The sequence below is a fragment of the Synchiropus splendidus genome, chromosome 13 (assembly GCF_027744825.2).
Source record: "Synchiropus splendidus isolate RoL2022-P1 chromosome 13, RoL_Sspl_1.0, whole genome shotgun sequence".
Taxonomy (NCBI): domain Eukaryota; kingdom Metazoa; phylum Chordata; class Actinopteri; order Syngnathiformes; family Callionymidae; genus Synchiropus; species Synchiropus splendidus.
In genome coordinates this window covers 8903109-8924025 of record NC_071346.1, presented here as the reverse complement: position 1 = coordinate 8924025, position 20917 = coordinate 8903109, and the positions used below count along the sequence as shown (strand labels likewise).

The window sequence follows — 20917 nt, the reverse complement described above, 5'->3', positions numbered from 1 at the left end:
ACACTGAGGATCCACAACTCCACTGACATCTGTTGGAGCATCAGTCCAGATGTATTTTAAAGTCAAGTTTTGGTAATTTGACCTCAAGTATTACAGCAATGTAGACAAAGTTAATAACACTCAACAGGAAAGCAAATGAACAACTCAGCAGTAACCCTACAACAGCGTCAAATGCATAAACGGGGCAGGAAAATGCTAGAGAGAATTGAGACGTAGGTCTGTAACGTGTATTTGCCTGTAATAATACTGCAGAAATACATCTTAGTTCAGGAACAGGCAATGTGAGACCAGTGTTGAAAAATATGGGATTCTGATCAAATGTATCAAAGAAATTCTCACGTTTATCCAAAGAAATGCCAAGTGTAGCATGACAACTAAAAAAAAAAAAAGTTTCCAGCATTTGTTAGATCACTGGTAAGCACTAATGCTTACATCACAGTTTATGTTTCACAGGAAAAAATAAATGAAAAATTCATGTTAAACAAAGCTTAATTGCACATAAACAAATCAAATGCAAAAAATAAAAATAAAAAAAGCACAATATATGGACTTCAAGATAAAGGATGTGCATTAAATTACATATACACACAAAGTAGACATTCTTCAATCACAACTACAGGACACAATATACTGTACAATATATCTAGTATAAGAATTGTTTTGCAAAATACATTTTCGTCTATCATGTACACTTTATACTGTCCACGCAATTAATTGCAAAACACAGGCCTCTGAAGGCCACAAAAGTGCATGTTATTAGGTCAGTTGGAAGCCACTGGAAGAAGAGGAGAAACTGAAAGATGCCAGTTTTGCACAGAAGCTTTTCCATCTCGGCAGGTTAATATTCAGCGTAGAGAAGTCTAGAGTAGATCTATTTTACATGCCGGCATGCATGACCGCAGGTGCGCAAATCGTATACGTCACACATTCACAGGTGGTGTAGTGATAGCTCCTTCATCTTCCAAGGAATCCCAGCACCGTTACATTATATTCAAGTAGCTCTATTGCAATGACAGATGCTTTCGCTTGAGAGTCACAAGTCACAGGTGATGAGGACTAACTGGGCTGTGAGTGCCTCTGTTTGCACATAATGAAGCAAGGCAACTCCAGCATTGCCACCAGGCACTGGGTCATAAAGTGAGTCAAACTTCATTCCATTCAATAGAAACAACAGGTGGGTTCTGAATGAGATGCTGGAACAGACTGGATTGTATTTGGCCGAGTGAAAGCATAACGATGGTACTGCAAAACAACTTGAATAGTGATGAGAAATCCTTGTTTTCAAATCAAACATTCTTTTATACCATAACTTCGGTTTTGATAGTGTTTCTAGCAAACATAGAAGTCAACCAGCATTACTCTTTCAGAACTTCAAAGTGAACACTTTTGTTAAGGCAGGTTCTTTTTTTTTTGAGGTACCATGTTTCACAGGTGCTCAACCATTTCTCTTCATGTCTCATTCACTCTCCTGCAAAGACCTACAGCTCCATCTATTTGACATCACAGCCAAGTAGAAGGAGCTGGAGGTCTTGATGCTTGCTCTAACTTTGCACTCTACTTTTCCTTTGGTCGTCATGTTCAATTCTAACGGTTCTCAATCCTCCACACGCCGCAGTCTTTTGCGAACCACCTACTCTCTGCACACGGGAATGAGACGGGAATGGCTGGCTAACGGCCTAGTAGGTAAACCACAACTTCATATGTGCACATCATGATTGCCGTGTTGGGGATTTGTCTGATGAGGTGTGTGGTCAGGCCTCGGTAAAGAGCCCGGTATCCCTCCTCCTTCGGGACTGTCAGTAGTGTTCGGAAGAATGACTTGTACTTGCTGCCTTCTTCTCTTAGTCGTGTTCTGATAACCTCTGTAGCAAAAAAAGCGAGAGATTAACTTTTAGACGTCACGCAAAAATGGTCTCGTATGTTTGGAATATCATGTCCAGCTCACCGTGGGGGTAGGCGATGGTGGTGGCGCACGTCTTCGAAGTGGCTGCTGCGAGCATCATCCCAACAAAGTCAGAAGGGTCTTTGACAGACTCGTCCTCTTCGTCCACGCTGGTGTGAGCTTTGGACTGACGCAGCTTGCGCTTGATGCTCTCGTAGATGACGAAATGGATGACGGTCTCGGAAATGCCAGCGTAGGACGCGGACATGCCCCTGTAGAACCCTCGCAGGCCGTCCATCTGGTAAACCCGTTGAACACACTCAAATGCATTCATCCGCCTTTCACCTTTGTGTCTGAGGCAGTTCAGAGAACCACAATTATTAATATGATCTCAGAGTTCAAGACTGTGATGTCATAAACAGTCTTTCACCTGGAGTCCAGCTGCATGCGGGTCTTGATCAGCCAGATTGGGTTGGTGGCGGTGATGGCTGTGAAGCCTGGAATATTCAGAAATACAGAATTTCAGACACATGACCTTCACTGTTACATTGAAGTATACATTACATCTGTCCTTTTTAAAGGACATGGCAAAATCATAAGAGCTAATAAACTGACCTAGGTTGTTGAGCATAAACTCAGTTTCATACTCAGTTTTATACAGTCTAACATTGTCACACAGGGGAGCGAACAAAATGTATTTAAATGTATAAGTTTAAAGTTACTCACACTGTGAAGAATACAAACTTAAAGATGCTAAAGTAACAGATAAAAGATGCTCAACTACATCTCATAAACATTGCTGTTGGTGTAAAATCTTCTTCTTCACAGGTCTTCATCGTGTTTTAGAAATCAGATTGCTCCCATTCCGCTGAGGCATTTCCAAATGAACTAAAACCTTTGAGCAGTAAAATTATATTATACAGTTATACATATTATTGTTTTACAAGGCAGATACTAACATTCACATTTTCTAATGCTTATCATCAGTTGTGAGCCTCAGTTGAAATACAATGTACATCTTAGACATGTTAGTTTGTAAACAGTCATGTACAGAGTGCCTCATGTGCAGTGACATCATGAGACATGGCCTGGACACAAGAGTCATGTCAAGTGTTTAGAGGAAATAAGAGAATGAAGAGATGTTGGTCACATGTAAAGCATCAGTGCAACAAAGCCCTACGTAAAAGAGAGTTTGACACAAGGAGAAGAGGATGAAGAGGAAATAGTAGCGTCTATAGCGTGTACTCACGAAGGAGGGGCAAAGCTCCTCCAGCTCCTCCCCGCTGCAGCTAGTAGCCTGCAGATTTTTTTGGGGGGGTCAGACGGCGGTGGTTGTCCCACCCAATCACGCAGGGGTGAAGGCTTTACAGTAAAGCCCTAAAATAGACACAGGCTTTTCTGTACCACAGTCACACACAAGCATCAGTCTCACCCACCCCGCCCTCAGTACAGGTTCACGAAGAGGTGTGGCCTCCTCAGCCCTCCCCTTTAGTTTATCTTGAGAGTCAGCTGGGCAAATCCATAAACTACACTAAGCAAACAGCAAGCTGATCACGGACAAGGCTTGAACAATAAAAATGTGTCATATTAAAACTGATGAGTAATAGGTGACGGCGGGAAAAGTGGAAGACAAGTGGTAGTAATTCATAGTGTTTATCCTGTTGCTATGTAAAGTCTCCGAAAAGCCTGACAGTGTCAGCAGTCGGCTTGCACTCGCTGCTCTGAGCTTCAAACAACTTGGCCAGCGACTGTGATATGCGCTGGTTACAGGACTCAAGGATGAAAATCTTACAGGCAGAACTGAATGAACAGACGAATGATGAGAGAAAAGAGAAAGGCTTCTCTTCCAGGGACAAGGTTAGCATTCAAGTTGTGCAGAATGTAATAACCGACGTGTTGATGGAACAACACACGAGGCGGAGGGCGCACTCACACTAGCATTTTTGTGCCAAACCTAGACACTGTTGCTACCTAACCCTTCATGTTTGCATGTCAGTCAATGAGTAGAAGCTTAATAGTGTCTTCCTTCTTTCCAAAAGCACAGTGGCTGATGCTCAAGACACCATTTGTTATTGTTTGTGTGTGCGTTTAAACTTAAGATGTTACTACACCACTATTTTAGCTCAGTACAAGTACACACATTGTGAGAGACTTTGCGTGATCCTAACTGTAGAGAAGAAGTCATGATGCTGATTCACTTTCTCTAGTGTGAGTGTGCCCATATAGGAGGTGGGGATGACTATAACAAAGACTAAACAGCAACAAGTTTCAGTTAATAGTAGAGATGACTACTACAAACCAGCGTTGCTACAAGCAACATCATTATTGTAGCAAAATGGATAAAAGAACATCACCAGTGTAATGAAATGGGGTGCTACCTGACGCGTCCGCCCGAGTGCCAGGGGCCCCGGTCGACCATTGTGGGCCACGCTTTCTCCTCTATACACACAGAGCAAAGAAGGGGGCCCAGACCACACTGTTTGAGTAACAACTGGGATGTTAAGCAATTTAAGCATCCACTAATGCGGTTGGAAAATTGTATAATATTGTATGTATATTCAAAATAGAAAAAAATAGGGGAAACAATGGGGCTTGAAGAGGAAAGCACAACCTAAACTTTGAGGACCAAGAAATGCATATTTCCAAATTACAAAGCAACAAAGCAGCACTGTCAAGATTAGTATGACTGGAGAGAAGAATCCCTGTTAGCACAGCAAATGTTTGAGACAATTAAGATGTCAAATTTAATATAACTAATGAAAGAATAAAAGTTTATTCTTAATGGCTTCATTATACTGAAGAGAAACTTGTTTTACAAAAATATTGAGAAATAATTACATTTAAATATCCAATATGGCAAGATCCAGAGTCTTAAATTGTGCTTTCTATTAATCTCATTCCTGACTTTACTGACCAAAAAGGGTGATTTAACTTTAGCAATCATTCAAGGTTTTGATGCCAAACTACTCCAAAAAAGGTGTAAGACACAATGATAAAGGGCCTGCGTATAGACCCTGAGAATCATAGACCGGTAATGGTTCCATTACATTTTGTATTTAAGAAACTATTGAGTCACCAGGCGATTAGCAAGCAGGCAAAGAAATTAATGACAGAGAACAAGTCCAGATAAACAGGCTGACAGATTACAGACAAAAAGACGGGGCTTGTTTACCTGCCATCCCAGCAGACACCATGTGGACCTGGGTGGAGTCAGGCTCCAGCACTCCGTTCAGTTTCTCTTTGGCTGTAGAATAGGCAGCAAAGTAGATCGCCCTGGGGAGGTAAATACATGTCATGAGCCAGGAGAAATCAGACTGCTACTGCCACCTGCTGTCCACATCAATAACATTAGATGGAAGACAGTCGGTGGTAGGTCGGTGTTCGTGTTCATTCATTTACATTGCATTGCATTCCACTTAATGCAACATTACTGAAGCCACTCCATGTACGGTTCTAGTGTGGTGCAGCAGAGGATGCATTCCAGTTTGTTCTGGAGACGTTCCATCTTTGCCAGATAACTCTTGTAACATAAAAACACATTAACTTAAATTATCAAAGAAAGAAATCACACGGTTTTCGGGACAGTCAACTTCATGAATAACAACACACAGCCTTTTTCTGCCCGAGACAAAAAGAACCCAGTTGACTGCACCTTCACGACCTTGTCCTTCTTTGAAGGCTAAATATTATCTTTTGATCCGCACGTGAGCTGTGCCAAAGTGTCAGTGCGTGCGTGCAAGTGGAGCAGGCTGCACCACTTGGAAATATCTGTGTCACCAATGACTGTCAGCGTCTAGCCTGTTGAGCCTTGTCCTCATCAGCATCAAAACAGTTTTACCTTCCAGCTCCAACATGTCATTCCAGGGAGAAAGAAACACAGAAAAGACGACAGGGGTTTGATCAAATAAGACAGCTGTGCCATCCACGAGGAAGTTAAAAGACATGACATTAGAGGTGACTGGCACTCATTTCTGACAGCCTCAACTTAAAGTGACTAAGAAAAAGTAACTGTCATGCCTGAGGTATTTTAATGAGACTTTTAAAATCTGTAATGAGTTCACCTTCATTTATTTACAGCAACTGAGCTCAGATGCTCAAAAGCCTGTGTGAGAAGATTCCGGTCCGGAAACCCATGTGTCATTGAGCAAGGCACTGATAGTTCAGAAGCCGCGTTGAGTCGCACTCACACTGAAAATATGTATGTAGTTTGGAATTCATATCAAAAATATGTGTTCTTAATCTTTATGGAATCGACACAAGTATGTGGCTCACAAGTGAAACGGATTTCAAAACTCAGACTTGGCATGACCACCTAACTTGTCAAGCGGTGTCCTGGATAATTGAAATACAGAGGGCTGATCTCTGTGGTCTATTCTTACAAGTCAGCTACTCAAATTGCTGAGGAGAGTTGATGCTTATCTTTGGCCAACATTAAACCTCCTCGGCATAGAAAAGAAATAAGCAATAAATAAGACAGGAGGCAGTTGGTAAGGAACAATGTACTGTACAATGTAGTGTTATGTACAATGGTCACATGATCATGGCGTCACAGATGGCCTGCGTCCACTCATTTTTCATTCAGACGACGGTGGACTGAGTTCATGCAGTTATGCAACCATAACCACGCTGGGGCTGAAGTAATCTGCTCATTACTGCGGGGATTTAAACCATGGAGAGGCAACAGCTTTAATAAAATGTAAAAATATTCACAAGTTAAAGAGAACTGCACACTCAGCTTTGACGTAATAAATGAGTCGTAGAGATTAACCGTCAACGGCTGGCAGCTCACAAAGAGTTTGATACGTTGCAATATTTCTCTCCTAAAATACAACTACATTTATCGAATTGCTTGAGTCACAAAGGTGAGCCAAGAAGCACATACCTGGAAGGTGCCACGCCTACAAGGTTTGGCCCCAGTCCTCTGAAGAGTGAACGCGGACCCTCTCTCTCCAGAATCAACCTTCAGAGGAAAACAAACATAATCATTATCACTTTTTCTTTTATTTTCATTAGATGGATTTATGCAGGAAGCCCTCTTTGTTCAGCCCAGTGTGCTTTGGATTAACAATATGCTTACAATGTTTGTGTAAAAGATGGAAGAACATTTAAGCATTGAGCATTATTTTAGATTTGTTCAAAGAACATCGTTTTTTTAATCAATTATTAACACAAACATTCATTAAACGATCATCTTCATATTGATTTGAAAATGTACCAAGTGTATTTACAGTACTGTGTATATACTATTCCAGCAAGATCTTTTAATTTCAAATGAGGCAAGATTGTATTGTTGCATAATAAGAAAGGTATGGTAGACATGAATCAGGGGAAAACAACTCATAAATATCAAACTAAAACTAGACCGTCACACACACACATGACATTTTGAGTCCAGACCGGGAAATTAGTGATCAGTCATACTGGACTGGATGGTGTGCAGGGTGACCATTTGTCAAAACACTGGATCATGTGAACGCATCATGCTTGGTACGCCGCACTTTTCTTTGTTTAGATTCTAGATTTGCAACAGTCAACAGACTAAAATCTTAGGACATAAGAAGTGTTAAGAGCAGCAGCGATTTGCGTATAATCATGTTAGAAATACATATTTACTTCTTCATCTGCTAGGTCAGATCAGGACTATTCTTCTTACTTGAGACAATGCAGAGGCCCAGGCGGAGCGACTCGGGCCACACTGGCTCCATTTACAGTGCTGAGTTGGACTTCAGAGATGTAGAGCGTGATTGAGGAGGACTGCAGTCTGGTTTTCACCACTTCCAGAGGGCATGTTAAGATTGCACCAACTGTTCCTCCACATCTATGAACAAGGCGGAGAAAGAGAAGTCACACGTCTGCATGGCCATTTATAAGACTTCCACCATGTCACACTTTTGTTTACATCCTGCTTGCTAAAACGACAAGTCCATACAAAATAAACATATACAGGAAAAATTTATACACCCTGACCTCATGTTTTGATGTACTGTGCCGACACATTACTAGCTCAAGAATTAACAGGGTGTAGTGCGCTTTAAAAACTCTGGTCATGTTAGGACGGAATCTACTCAGACAATGGTGACAGACAAAGGCTTGTAGCATGTGAAACCTGAATCCTCTGTGTTAAAACGAATGAACTTGTTGGACGGAAAGGAATTCACTTTGATGTTTACTTTTGAAAAATGACTTTTGGCAATTGAAACTCTTCATCTGATTAGACTATAAAATCACTGTTTAATCAAGTTACTGATGACTAATCACTAGCTACAAGTTTCAGTGACCACCAGAGAGGAAGATGTGGACGTTTGCTCTACAAATGCATCATATTTACAGTTGTTTATAGAAAATAAGATTTTGTCAGTTGGCTTTTTCACAGAACACAAATGGTTTGAAGCAAGCTGGATGATCTGTTGGCAGATCTGTCTCGGTCTCGATCTTGCTCGGATCTCTTCAGCAGCACGAGCTATATTTGCCTTTCAAAAGACCAACCCACACTCATGCATACAGGCAGCGGTGACCCTTGGCCTACTTCCTAGTCTTGCAGGCAGCGTCTGAGGGACTGACTGAACATCAAGATAGGGTTGTGCATCGCTACAATCACATACATGGTAAAGCGTTTGAGTTTCGATGCCTTGCTGGCAGAGACCTTATGTGGCAAGAGAACGAGATTTACATATCTACGGTTAGGTGTGAATTTCCGAGATAGAATCTGGACCAGACTCTGCAATACACGTTGGAACTCCACCTGAATAAAGACCTTCACGATCACGTATCTATTGAGTAAAGTAACAAAGCCTTGGGACAGAGCAGTTTGCTCCACAACATGAACTTTTTACCTTAAATTGCTTTCCACACTTAATGCGGTGTTCACACGCCCACTCACCTTTGCTTTCTATTTTCAACAAACAATCCGGGAAATACGCAAACAGTGAACATACAAACGAATTGAGACGTGTTTTCTTCCTTGAAATTGACGGTGAACACGTCTTTGTTGTGACCAAGGCAGCACAACATCAAGCTAGCAACACGCATTAAGACCGGAAAGAAAACACGACAAAGTAAAGGCGTTCAAACGTGTCGTCCCCGTAAATAACCATCGCAAAGAATATTTCATTTGGAATTATCAGTAGGTGCACATCATAATATTTAAAGCATGCGCTAACTAACACGAGCTACCGTGTGTTATGAGAACGCACAGTAACAACTGAATAAAACAGTCTTACTGTACTCACCCTCCGGCAAACAAATGAACCAATGTGTCCCGTTGGCTCATTATTTAGCATGCTCTGCTCAGCCGAGCAACTCGGAGCTGGTGGTCGAGTTACAAGGGTCTGTGTCCCGGTGACTCTCTCCTTCAGGGGGATGAAAACGTCGTCGACGGAGCGGCAGGGAGGCCGACAAAAGACTCAGCGGGCGTCTTACCTTCGACGCACCAACACCCGGTTAGCCGAACGGATCGATAAGCGAACAAAAACAGAGACTCTCCGGCGTTTATATGTCACAGCCACTGACATGCCCCGGTGGTGTCCTCTGCTTTCATCGCCGCAGCGACAAGAAGGAGGTCGGTGCGTAGTATTTACTGTACCGTCATAGGCTGGTCAGCGAGCTCGGTGATTGGTCACTTCGGCACGTGACGTCACTGTATCACGCACTGTTCACATGCTCAAAGCTAATGAAGCTCATGATCGAGGCCAAATAAAATACACCCTGTTTTATTTTTCATGGGAACGGACCTCAGAGATGTTGGACTGTATGACTTTTTCCTGATTTTTTTACCTCGTGTTCAGCTCTAGTAGAACTGACTGTAGTAATTAGGACATTTTGCTTCTTTTTTTTTAACTTATGAGTAACAGTACCATATTTATTACAGCCAATACAGTGATATTGATGCGTTTTATGACATTCACATGGTTTATACCTCACTGTCCTTTGTCAACCTGACATTCCCATCGTCAGTATTGAAGCAGTGTGTGTTTTTTTTTTGCAATGAATTATGCAACTTTTTTATTATTATTTTTTTCATGGAATGAGTTTTGTGGACCAGCCAGGCTCTGTAGTTGATTTAATAACTCAGCTGAATGGAATTTTTTTGTAATTAGGAGCATAGTACGGCAAGTTGGGAGTCATGTGCGCAGTGTCACTGCACGCATTTGTGAAGTCTAAACTAATAACGCATGCTCTGAGTTATGCTGGTCTCATGACAGCAAAACCTCTTGCCACTAGTTTTAGCCTGCAAAATGTTGCCTTTTTTTCTATGTGTATCAAAGGACATTTGGAGAGGATGTCAGGAGAGGAGACAATGGACATGTTGAATAAAAGATATTTGGATCAGGTAAATGAAAAAGAGGAGTCACTGCGGGGCATGCATGTGATAGGAGTGACTATAGAGGAAGACACTGATTGGAAATGCACATTACAATAGGTGGCAAATGCCTTTGTTTCTGTGTTGAAAGTGGCCTCCTGCTGAAGAAAATAACTTGTTGTTGCAGCCAACACTGGCTGGCATCATTAGCAAATCGATGCACACATAAATACTCTGTGCAAATATACAACTGTTATCTAATGTTGTCTTGCCACAAATGACATGCAAATATACAATATCAATACCACACAGGGTTTATCATCAACAAAGTTAAAAAAAAAACAGATCAGTATGATTATTATGTCTGGTGGTTTCATATGAAAACAATATCTCTATCTAGTTAAAACATTTGTGTGAGTGTGTGTTTTATATGTATGACCACTTCTGTCTCAGAGATCTGAAGCCACTATAGAGTCACCTTTCCTAGGTGCATTCTTATCAGATGTCCAACGCTTAACACATGTAGCATGGTGAGTGACACGCGGTGCATGAGTCATTTAGAAGACAAAAAAAGCACATTATTGATTCTTAAGAAAAGAAAGCTGTCAGTGTTTCAGTTATTGAGGTTATCAAAAGTTTTCTATTTAAATGTGAGGTGGAAATCTTTTGGCGCTAGCTGCTTGGTGTGTTGTTTTTGTGACTGTATCTGTAAATCAATAGTTAGTAATTGATGAAAGTCCAAAGTACCCAAAATAGATGGTTGTGCAAACATGCCATTTTTCTTGGAATACTTGCAATATTTGAGGGGATTTCTAAGTCTAACACTATCACACTATATTTGACATCCATGACGACATTTTTTCATGAGGAAAACAATTGAAAACAATTGTCACTGTCTATGAAAAGTGCATTATTATCATTGTGTGTGCATTGCTACAGTCCTGTCAGTTACAGTCGGAAAATTAATCTATATCCAACATCATCCAAACCAGCTTTCAATGCCACGAAAAGTGAACTCACGTGTGTGTGTTTACAAGTTCAGTGTAGCGTGGTTGAACTTAAAGGTGACCCGCAGGTTTATTGCCAGTGAGTTGAAGGTGTAATAGGTCATGCTGTCATATCTGCATGTTCCAAAGTCTCAAGAGGCCCTGAAAGATGGCCACCGAAACAGTGGCCCACTTTCTGTCACAGATGACTTCTTTAGCAGTTACCCAGTAGCCCATGAGTTATTTGTGACCTCATCATCATATTCAATGTCACAATCCATCGAGATACTCCATGTCCATGTGTAAGTGTGATGATCCTCTATGTCACAGTCTTCTTGTAGGCAATGTCTAGCACAGACTGATGGGAAGTATTTTCCGACGGGACGGTGGTACCTGCAGACCCACCTCCGTTGCTTGGGGTGATCCCCAAGATCCCAATGGTTTACATAGAGAAAGGAGCATGCATATATGTGGTGTCTCTGTGTTGATGGAGTTCAATGTGATTTTTCACAGCCACATGTTCTGGCTCATGCCTGCCAGGGAACTACTGATCTACCTAGCTAGACAGTCACACTAACAGGGGTCCAGCTGGTGTAGCTGCATCACCTTGGGCTGTCTGAGGTGACTGTAAACAAACAGTGTCCTTGTAGAGGGTAAGTAAAGTCATGGTTTGGGTTTGCATTTCATAAAAAATGTATAGCTTTTATGAGTTACTGACAATATTGATGACAAAAATCATAAATGCACAGTTGGCCATGGCACATTTTGTGATCAAGACTTAGTGTTTTTAATTGTTTACAATTTGATTTATCACTTCTTGTTGGTGCTTCATGTGGACTCCTGATGACAGTTAGACGGAATCACGAGGTGAAAGTGCAGGAAAAGAATTATACTGTTATTGAAAGCCAAACGCTTGGAATAAGTTGCACAACCACTAGTGACGGAGTCAATCCCTGCTGACACTGTCAGTGGAGGATTACAAACTGCACGGCTGCAGCGAGACAGATTCCCATGATCCTCAGTTACCAGCACGCTATATGGAAGTAGGTGCAAATAAAAGGCAGAAATGATTTGAATGATAAAGATTACAAAAAAGATGAGTCTTTAAGATCATTTGGATTTACATGCCATATTATTAAATCGTTGATCTGAAATACTCTTTATCAAAGACTATATTCTGGCAAAATGCTTTTTTGTCAAATAATAAAAAAGCGTTTGAAACACCTGATACAGAAAGCAGGCAAACCTCAAAGGAGGTTTGGTTACCATGGAAACTAAGGCTCCCACATAGTTTTGAGTACATTGATTTCACCTTAAAACTAACTTTTCACGATAGTAGAGTCTGCTTGTCACAAATTAAATTCTACTGATCTGCAGATTCTCTTTATTCTGTTATGGTCAACAAGTGAAAATGTAGGTCTTTAGCGTTAATCCCGGCAATAAAATCTATCACCAGCAATCACCAGACACTAGCCACTTGTGCATCAGTGAAGAGTGAAGAGTGAGCCATTATCCTGCAGGAATGCCAAGGATCCCAAACAGCCACGCAATTCCATTGTCACTACATGAACCCGACTTGCAGTCACCCGACTTTATCCCGTCTATGTGATGCCTTGAGTCTTTGATTGTCTTTGTTCTTTGGACAGTGAATAATGCCAAACCAGAGCCTCAATATTATTAATAGCTGGACGCCATAATATTATTGCTTTATTTAAAAAAAAATGAAATTGTCAAATGAAATGAAATGTTTTAACAAAGAAAATTCACATTCTGAGTCACTTGAAATGAAACTTCAACAGGGGATTAAATACAGTGTAATAATTACACCTGTCATGTCACCGTGAGTATCGAATTACTGCTGTTGTGTAGACATTATGAAGAATAAGTGGTTTAAACTGAACTTTATCTGTGAAGCGTAGATGAATTCTGTGTCAATTGTATGTGTCTCTGTTAAAGTCCACCAACGGATGTCTCGTGATATCCCACAGGAGAGCTGTCTGTCTGTCTCATGATTTGAGTTGGACTTTAATCACGCTGATGTGCTGTGTGTGTGTGAGCAACCCCTGTTCCCAGTAACGCTGTGCTCTATCAATGTTTAGGTTCAAAGTGAGTATGGAGAGTGGCTGGAGGACAAAAATAGACATTGTTTAACTTAAGAGGGAAAATGACCCATGGCCTTGTCAGAGCAAAAATACTAAAGTACAATGTAGGTGCTTTTGTACTTTAAAATAAGCATTCACAGGTAAAAACTATAGTAGAAATTACAGCAATAAATGTATCCGTACGTGACCTTTCAAAACTGAACATGTGATTTCTTATTTAGTAGCTGTGGTGCAATGCAGTCCTCTTGTCCACTCACATAGAAACATCCACAATTGTATTTTGGAATCAATGCAAGAGAATGAATGTAGTGTTTGCTATAAGTAAAGCCTATTGCAAAGTTGTGGTTATAGTTAAAAAAGTGAGGAGAATTTATACCAGTTGATAAATGTAGCATTGTCAGTCATTTACACATTTTCAGGTTCTGCGTAATCATTGCCACCTAGTGTTTAAATCCCGGCATGACTTTGTGTGTCGGGTATTTTTCCCACACTTTTGTTTCTTTTTGGTCTGACAGCGCATTTAAAATATGAATTATTAATTGAATAGTTCTTTTTTTTTTCTTGTTAAAATCTGTGTCATGGTGCATGTTAATGCATGAAGCACAACAATCTATAAGAATAAGAAAATACCAAATTGACAAAAATTGACAAAATAGCAAATTGATGGCCTTATCGTTCATTTTTTAATTTACTCCGTTTTTTGTTATTTTTCATTTATGGTCGATCTAGTTGTGTGGTCACGTGACAAGCGCACAGCTGAGTGAGGGATGCTGAGGTAGGCTTGCCCGTTGCTATTAGCCCGTTAGCCAAGTTAGCTCTGGTCACTAATCCTGATACACTCGCGGATTTCTTTGCCCTTTTAAGAACCGAGGAAGGGAGTATTTACCAACCATGGAGCGAATAGAGCATTCGTGGTCCTCTGTCGTTTGTGTCCACGTCGTTAATTTTTGTGTAGACGTCAATGTCACAATTTGCACTTCGAGGGCTCTTCTGTTAGCATAGGTAGCTTGTTTGGTGTAGCGCGAGGCCAAGGCCACAGAAGAGAAGCTGTTGTGGTGAGTACATTAACACCGACGTTTTCACCGCCTTGTCGTAACCGCATCTGCTTGTCCGCATATATGTGATTAACATTTGCTATTTGTGTGGATTTTTATGCGACTAGGCGGTCTTTGTCGGCGATCGCTTGCAATCCACAAATTGCCTGTTATGAACCAACACCAGCGATTAATAGGACCAAACGAGTGGGCAAATCGCCGATAGTAGAACTATTATATGACTAAACATCATATCCGTGTGATTGAATAAAGATCTGTCCGTCGTTATACACGACTGACTCAGTGTTAAACACATCAACTAATACACGACCTGTCAAGATCGTAATTCGAAAGCAGATATAGTAATTTATGAAAAACGTGTGTAAACCCATGTTCAGTTGTAATGCAAAAGTTGTTTTAAAGGCTCAAGAATTTACATTTGAAATAATTCTACAAGCCTCAAGGCGCATTGAGTCGAGGGGGCAGCAGTCTGAGCTCCACTCTGCAGAAACCATCTCAACTCAAACTCATCTGGAGGAGAACTGAGACTGACCTTGGTCTGCCCCGGGGCAGCCTACTCCGATGCTTAAGACTTCGAGGGCTACATTTTTTGTGCTGTTGTTACCGCCTTGCTTTAAAGCCAGATGTTACTCATGCTTGCTGCAAATCCTCGACAAATACAAATGGAATAGTCGCTTGTAGTATTTTAGTTTTTCGGAGTGTGAGCTTGGTGTCTGCTGCATGTCTGCGTTGACAGTCATTTCCTGCTTGTTGCAATGAAACAGTAGTTGAAGTTCAACAGCTGCTGTCGCAGATTGACTCTGTAGTCATCTTTGCTATGAAGTGATGACTTCTGGGGAGTGAGAGACTGATGAGTCTGTGACCGGATGAACCTGAGCAGGGGCCAAAATCGCTAGATTGCAAGCTTCAAGTTATGTGCAATGGTTGATATAACCATGAATGATGATGATCCACCTCGAACTGCCACAATTATTAAAACTTGTTTTTGTCTTTTGTCTTAAATACTGCTTCAGTATGTTCTTACATTGTGAAACAAAAAAGGATGACAGATTACATTTCTCATTTTTTTCTGTGTTATTATTAGTGATTCTCTCTGCTTAAGGTTTTCAACTTCCACTCATTCTGATTTCTCTATTTGTCTATCACAATCCGTGGACTCATAACAAGGTATACAAGCGGAGGTTTTTGTGAAGCCGCCACTGCTATCTCTTCAGCGTCACCCTCCAAGGAGCCATGACATCATCTGGGTGCTGCCACTTACCTGGATCCCTTTGTGATTATTCTGGAAACACTGAGACTGATGCCTCTAAAGATTCAGAGGACTCGGATTCTACTGCACAAGCGCAGTACATCGCCAAGGTTACGGCTAAAGATGGTCGCCCACTTTCCACCGTTGTTAAAGCCGTGAGCCTGCAGAGGTGAGCTGGGAGGCGCTTCATAGTGAGAATACTTCACAGAGATTTTGCCTCCTCATCTTGTGTTTCTACTCAGTGATGTCGGGATGTGTCGAATCTGTCACGAGGGAGCCGGCGGCGAGACACTCCTCTCACCCTGTGACTGCACCGGGACGCTGGGAAAAGTGCACAAGAGCTGCCTTGAAAAATGGCTTTCCTCTTCTAACACCAGCTACTGTGAACTCTGCCACACAGAGTTTACCATTGAGCGGCGGCCGCAGCCACTCACGCAGGTCAGATGGTGTTTGCTTTCAGTGTTCATGTGAGACCAACTGTATCTGTTTACTGTTTGGAACGAGCCCTGCTAAATTGTAGCCAGGTCACACATCAAAGAAGCTCCGTCTTCCACATCGAGAAATGAGTTTAAATCCTGCAGGGAGATAAAAAGCTTATTATTTGTTGCACAAGAGGGTCTCAGGAAGTTTTGACTTGGTGGTCTGTATGAGGAGTGAGTGCTGAAGAAACAATTGTGGGGAAGATTGAGGTGTCATAACACAGTGAGTCACACTTTTATTTGGAGCAGAATAAAAACCACCATGACCTGAATCTACTGCCAAAAAAGTGCTCAGTGACTTTTCAATAATTTGAGCTGGACACACGATACTCAAACGCTTCGGCGTCCCATGACCTTTTACCCTCTTCACCACCGTTTGTTGGACCACTTTTGAAAGGTACTGACCGCCTCCCTGGAACATCTGCACAGTGCTACTTTGTTGCCTAGTAAATGTTTATATTCACAGCACAAGTTTCGCTCGCCCTTATCTGTGTTGGCGCTACCATGTTATTGGAGTGCAAGCGGGGAAGTGGCGGAGGCATTTCAATAAATTACTGCGCATCGCTGAGTTTTTGCTAACAACCTTTACTAATGACCTCTTCATTTTGTTCCTGCTCAGTGGCTGAAGGACCCGGGCCCCCGCAGTGAGAAGCGAACGCTGCTGTGCGACATGGCCTGCTTTCTCCTCATCACGCCCCTGGCAGCCATTTCTGGCTGGCTGTGTCTAAGGGGGGCCCAGGACCACCTGCAACTCAAGAGCAGACTGGAAGCTGTCGGTCTAATAGCCCTCACCATCGCGCTCTTTACTATCTATATCCTCTGGACACTGGTAATTACAGCTTTACGCGTACCCAATCACATTCACTCATTTTTTAAATGTATTTTTCAAGGACTGTTACCAATCGGCGGAAAAAAATGTATGCATATATATATATATATATATATATATATATGTATGTAGATCAAGTTAGTATTAACAGTGTTTGTGTCTCCTAACCAGAGGCTCTTGACTAGAGATGGGTGATAACTTATTGTACTCGATATACTGCCAAACATAATCTCCACGATGACAATTCTGCATCTCATAATAAATTCGATAATTACGTGGCTCACTCGCTGCATTGGACTTGCACACCTGAACATGATGAGACCGTGACGATGCGCTGCGTTCTCCAGTTCTGTGGCTTTTGACAGTTGTGGATAGTGTGGTGGACTGTGGTTCGCGATCGTAGTTTTAAACTTATTTTTAATACAGGGAACCTTTGATAATGACACCGGTCGACTTGGAGTCTCTGGATCTGTGTTTACTTTATTAGATTGTGGTCTTGATAGGTTTTCTGACGCGGTCGTCTGCCTTGGTTCACATCAACACATGCAGGTCTCCTGCTGCGCTGGCGCCTCGGCGAAACACCGTGGTGAAAATAGTTGAATATTAGACGGAGCTCCGCTCTGATATTGGCGGCAGCATCCTCTTCCGCGTCCCCTTTAGGGTTCACTGATCGTGGACACACTCTCACAGGCAGCGCTAAAGCTACGACCCGGCATCAGTTAGGGACCATCAACAAATTCTAAAGCGGTCAAAGTATTATCAATAATGTATATTAATAATTATTATTTTATCAATTATTTATTTGTTCCCGTCTGTGATTTTTATGTCATGCATCCAGGTCTGAGAGAACAGATATTTCATCCATGCTATATGTCTTGTACTGTAGCATATTTGACAATAAAGTTACCTACCTACCTACCTGGCAATGAAAAACAACCATTTTAGGAGAAGTGTGAAAATGTTTTTCATCTCACAAGACAAAGGACTGACAGTTTGTATCATGATTTTGATAATAGAATATGACTAAATGATGATTTATTCACATTATGTCGAATATTTCCTCAATAGCGTCTGGGAAATGTGTCCAGACTGGTCCATACTGCAGTTAAAGTCAACTGTTAAGAGACATGAGATACAGCAAACAGACAGCTCTATTTAACCCCTAAATAAAACGACCAGGTTCTATGAGAGACATGAACAATTGAATATCTCATCTCTACACTTAGTTAAGTATTATATTTAAATATAAACAAATAATGATGTTGGAGACAAACTTCACTTTTAAGTTTCATCATAAAACAGTTTCAAGTGCGACCGTAGTGTCCACACATAGAATCGAATGAAATGTATTTATCGTTATCGCCGAAATTACAGTACCGTATTTATCATGATAACTTTTTTTGTCCATATGGCCCAGCCCTACTGTTGACTATCATCTGCCAAAACACAATGTGACTGGGTTTTTTTCCCTCCAGAGTTGTGGCAGAACTTTGCACTGTAGCTATTTACAAACTGGTGACTCAGTCACTGTCTCTCGATGAACCACAAACACGTATTCAAGGATGCATTTCTGGGGCGCCATGTCGTCCACCCAGCAGCTTGTCTGTTTCCTATTGAACTGTTCAAAACAGGTTAAAAACAGTTTGACTCTTTCGAGTCAAGTCACTGTTTTGGTCGCTCCTCATGTCTGTTGGTTTCTTTAATAAAGCGCTGAATTCAGACTTCTCGATGAACGTCACACGTCTCCAGGTGCTAAAGCAACACTGTGGACTAGTGGCTGTAATTCCTAAATACTAAAATAAATTCCTGTGTAGTAGACCAGACTTGTTTTTAATCTCCTCAGTGAGGTAGCTCTTAGTGTCATGGCCCTGTGTTGTTAGCTTGAACTGCATTTGATTTCTGTTGTTGAATTATCACCACTTCAAATAAGTCTGTTTTCTTTTTTGTGATGATCAGTTGTAATATTTCTGAAGAACTGCTCGCAAGCTTTAAATGTACTCTTGCTAATTTTAGTTGAAAATGCTTTGAGGGGCTTTTTGAAAATACATGCTTGGGGAGCTCTAATAATAATAATAATAATGCTTTATTTATTTAGAACCTTTTAGAACACTGTTCACTAAGTGAACTTAAGTCATGCTTGTCTACACATGCACATGTATAAACATGCAGATGAATGTGGTTGGAGAACATCTCATTGAAAGCAGAAGTGAGTGTGAAAACAAGACTGTTATGGAGATGAATGAATGTGTTGCTGCTGCACCAGTTAGAAGTGTCATGGCAGATTGCGACTGACTTGTGATAACATATGAATTGATCCTTCCTTTCTCCTCTGTCGCTCCCCTTCCAATCTCAGGTGTCCTTCCGGTATCACTGTCAGCTGTACTCCGAGTGGCGGCGGACCAATCAGAAAGTGCGCCTGCTCATGCCCGACATGAAGGGAGCGCACACCACCCAGCGTTCAGTGCCGACCAAGTCGACCAAGAAAATGACTGACGAGACCATCGTATGAGTGTCCGCCGGTGGCTGGAGGTGTATTCAAAATCAGAACCACTGAAGCACTCAGTAGCTAAACTAAACCATTTTAAAAGAACGTATGCACTTCATATGGCCCGTTCTGAGAGAGGAGAGGGCTGTTTCCTCTGTGGTTCCTTTTAAGGACTGGATGTAAATTTCTCTGGGATTGGCTGACCACACGCGTGGCTGTAGGAGGAACTCACCCCGGAATCATAGATATTAACTCACTGTTGTCTCTGGGACAAATCAGTGCTGGGATTCGGAGGACTGAAAGCGGATGATGGACTCGCCAGCCCGGCTGTTTGTCTGTGACACAAACGTATGAAATACTAAGACACAAGCTAATGTAGCAGAACATTACTGATTCAGCATGCTACTACAGTATAATATGAAACATACTCACTACCTATAAAGCCCCCTCACAATGTATTTAGCTGTTTTAAAGCAGTGGACACGGTAGCTTCGCGACATGAGCCTGAAAAATTGACTAAGTCTCTCTGTGTATATCTTTTCTTGACAAGTGAGGAAACCCGTTCACGACATGTCCATAAGCTAAACCTTTTTTTTTGTGTGTCTGAGAAGTGAAGATGTACTGGTTTTGGTTTAACATGTACACAACTCTTTGTAAGGGGTCCATGATGTTTGTATGAAAATGAATCAGTTGAGGTCGGCTCCAGGTCATAGAGAAGCATTAGGATCTGATCTGCTACTTGTAAATGCACCGTCGATTCATTTAGCTGCACAGCAAAAAACAGTGACCGAAATCACAAAGATGCAATTTTGACTAGACTAAATGCAGTGTTCTTTAAAAGTCAGACTGTTGCTCTGTTTCAAACAGACCTTTGTGCATCCGCGCAGGTTACAGTGATGCAAATGAGGTTCGCGTCGGAGATGTCAATCAATGTATGCAGCGAACTGCGAAACTGTATTTTGTGTTATTGTAGTCTTCCTGCTGCATCCCCTGGAAAGTTGGGTTATTGTGCAATAAAAAACATGAGGGACTCCTGGACTCGGTCAGTGACGGAGCTTGTCGAGTTGTTGCCTCCATCTAGTGTTTCTGAGGAGCTGTTTGTCTCATGAATCTCACCTGAACACTCACTCCTCTCCTGAGTGTCACTTTAGCCATGTTTGCACGACACAAACATCCCAGTTTGCGGACCTTACAGCTGTCACGCTTATCTTGTATACTTCCTTCACTACATTGTGTTCTGCTAATAGCACTTCAGACCGTATGCTAAAGGTAGGAACGGCCATATACTGTATGTGGGTCTGCTGTGATGTAAACCATGATCATCCACAGCAGCAACAGTTTGAACCCTTGGATGGGCGACAAGAATCACTGCTCTAATATACGCACAAATATATATGAAAAGGTACAGGTCTGTAAGTAATAAAATGATTGTGTATTGTTAGCTGGTCACCGGTCTCTTCCTGCTCACAAAAACAAAAGTTCAGACAGTGAAAACAACAATATTCAATCTAAACTTTGACGACCTTCACCCGCTGTTATAGCCCTAATAGT

General features: G+C 41.6%; 2 protein-coding genes across 3 annotated transcripts; one reads left to right on the top strand and one right to left on the bottom strand.

Moving 5' to 3' along the window:
- Positions 1-76: 76 nt before the first annotated feature.
- On the bottom strand, positions 77-9460 carry LOC128769967 (solute carrier family 25 member 36-A-like). Its single transcript, XM_053884136.1, has 7 exons — positions 9112-9460; positions 7536-7700; positions 6765-6842; positions 5055-5155; positions 2313-2379; positions 1946-2235; positions 77-1862 (listed from the first exon to the last, which is right to left on the bottom strand). Exons 1-7 carry the CDS (start codon positions 9150-9152, stop codon positions 1669-1671), a joined length of 936 nt encoding a protein of 311 aa, XP_053740111.1. The 5' UTR covers positions 9153-9460; the 3' UTR covers positions 77-1668.
- A 3391-nt stretch (positions 9461-12851) lies between these two features.
- Positions 12852-20397, top strand: LOC128769413 (E3 ubiquitin-protein ligase MARCHF2-like). Of its 2 annotated transcripts, none has more exons than XM_053883105.1 (5): positions 12852-13007; positions 15492-15742; positions 15816-16011; positions 16672-16881; positions 19235-20397. In XM_053883105.1, exons 2-5 carry the CDS (start codon positions 15558-15560, stop codon positions 19388-19390), a joined length of 747 nt encoding a protein of 248 aa, XP_053739080.1. In that variant the 5' UTR covers positions 12852-13007; positions 15492-15557; the 3' UTR covers positions 19391-20397. The 2 variants fall into 2 exon arrangements, with proteins under 2 accessions (XP_053739080.1, XP_053739079.1); XM_053883104.1 differs by lacking the exon at positions 12852-13007 and adding an exon at positions 14045-14324.
- The last annotated feature ends 520 nt before the right edge of the window (positions 20398-20917 follow it).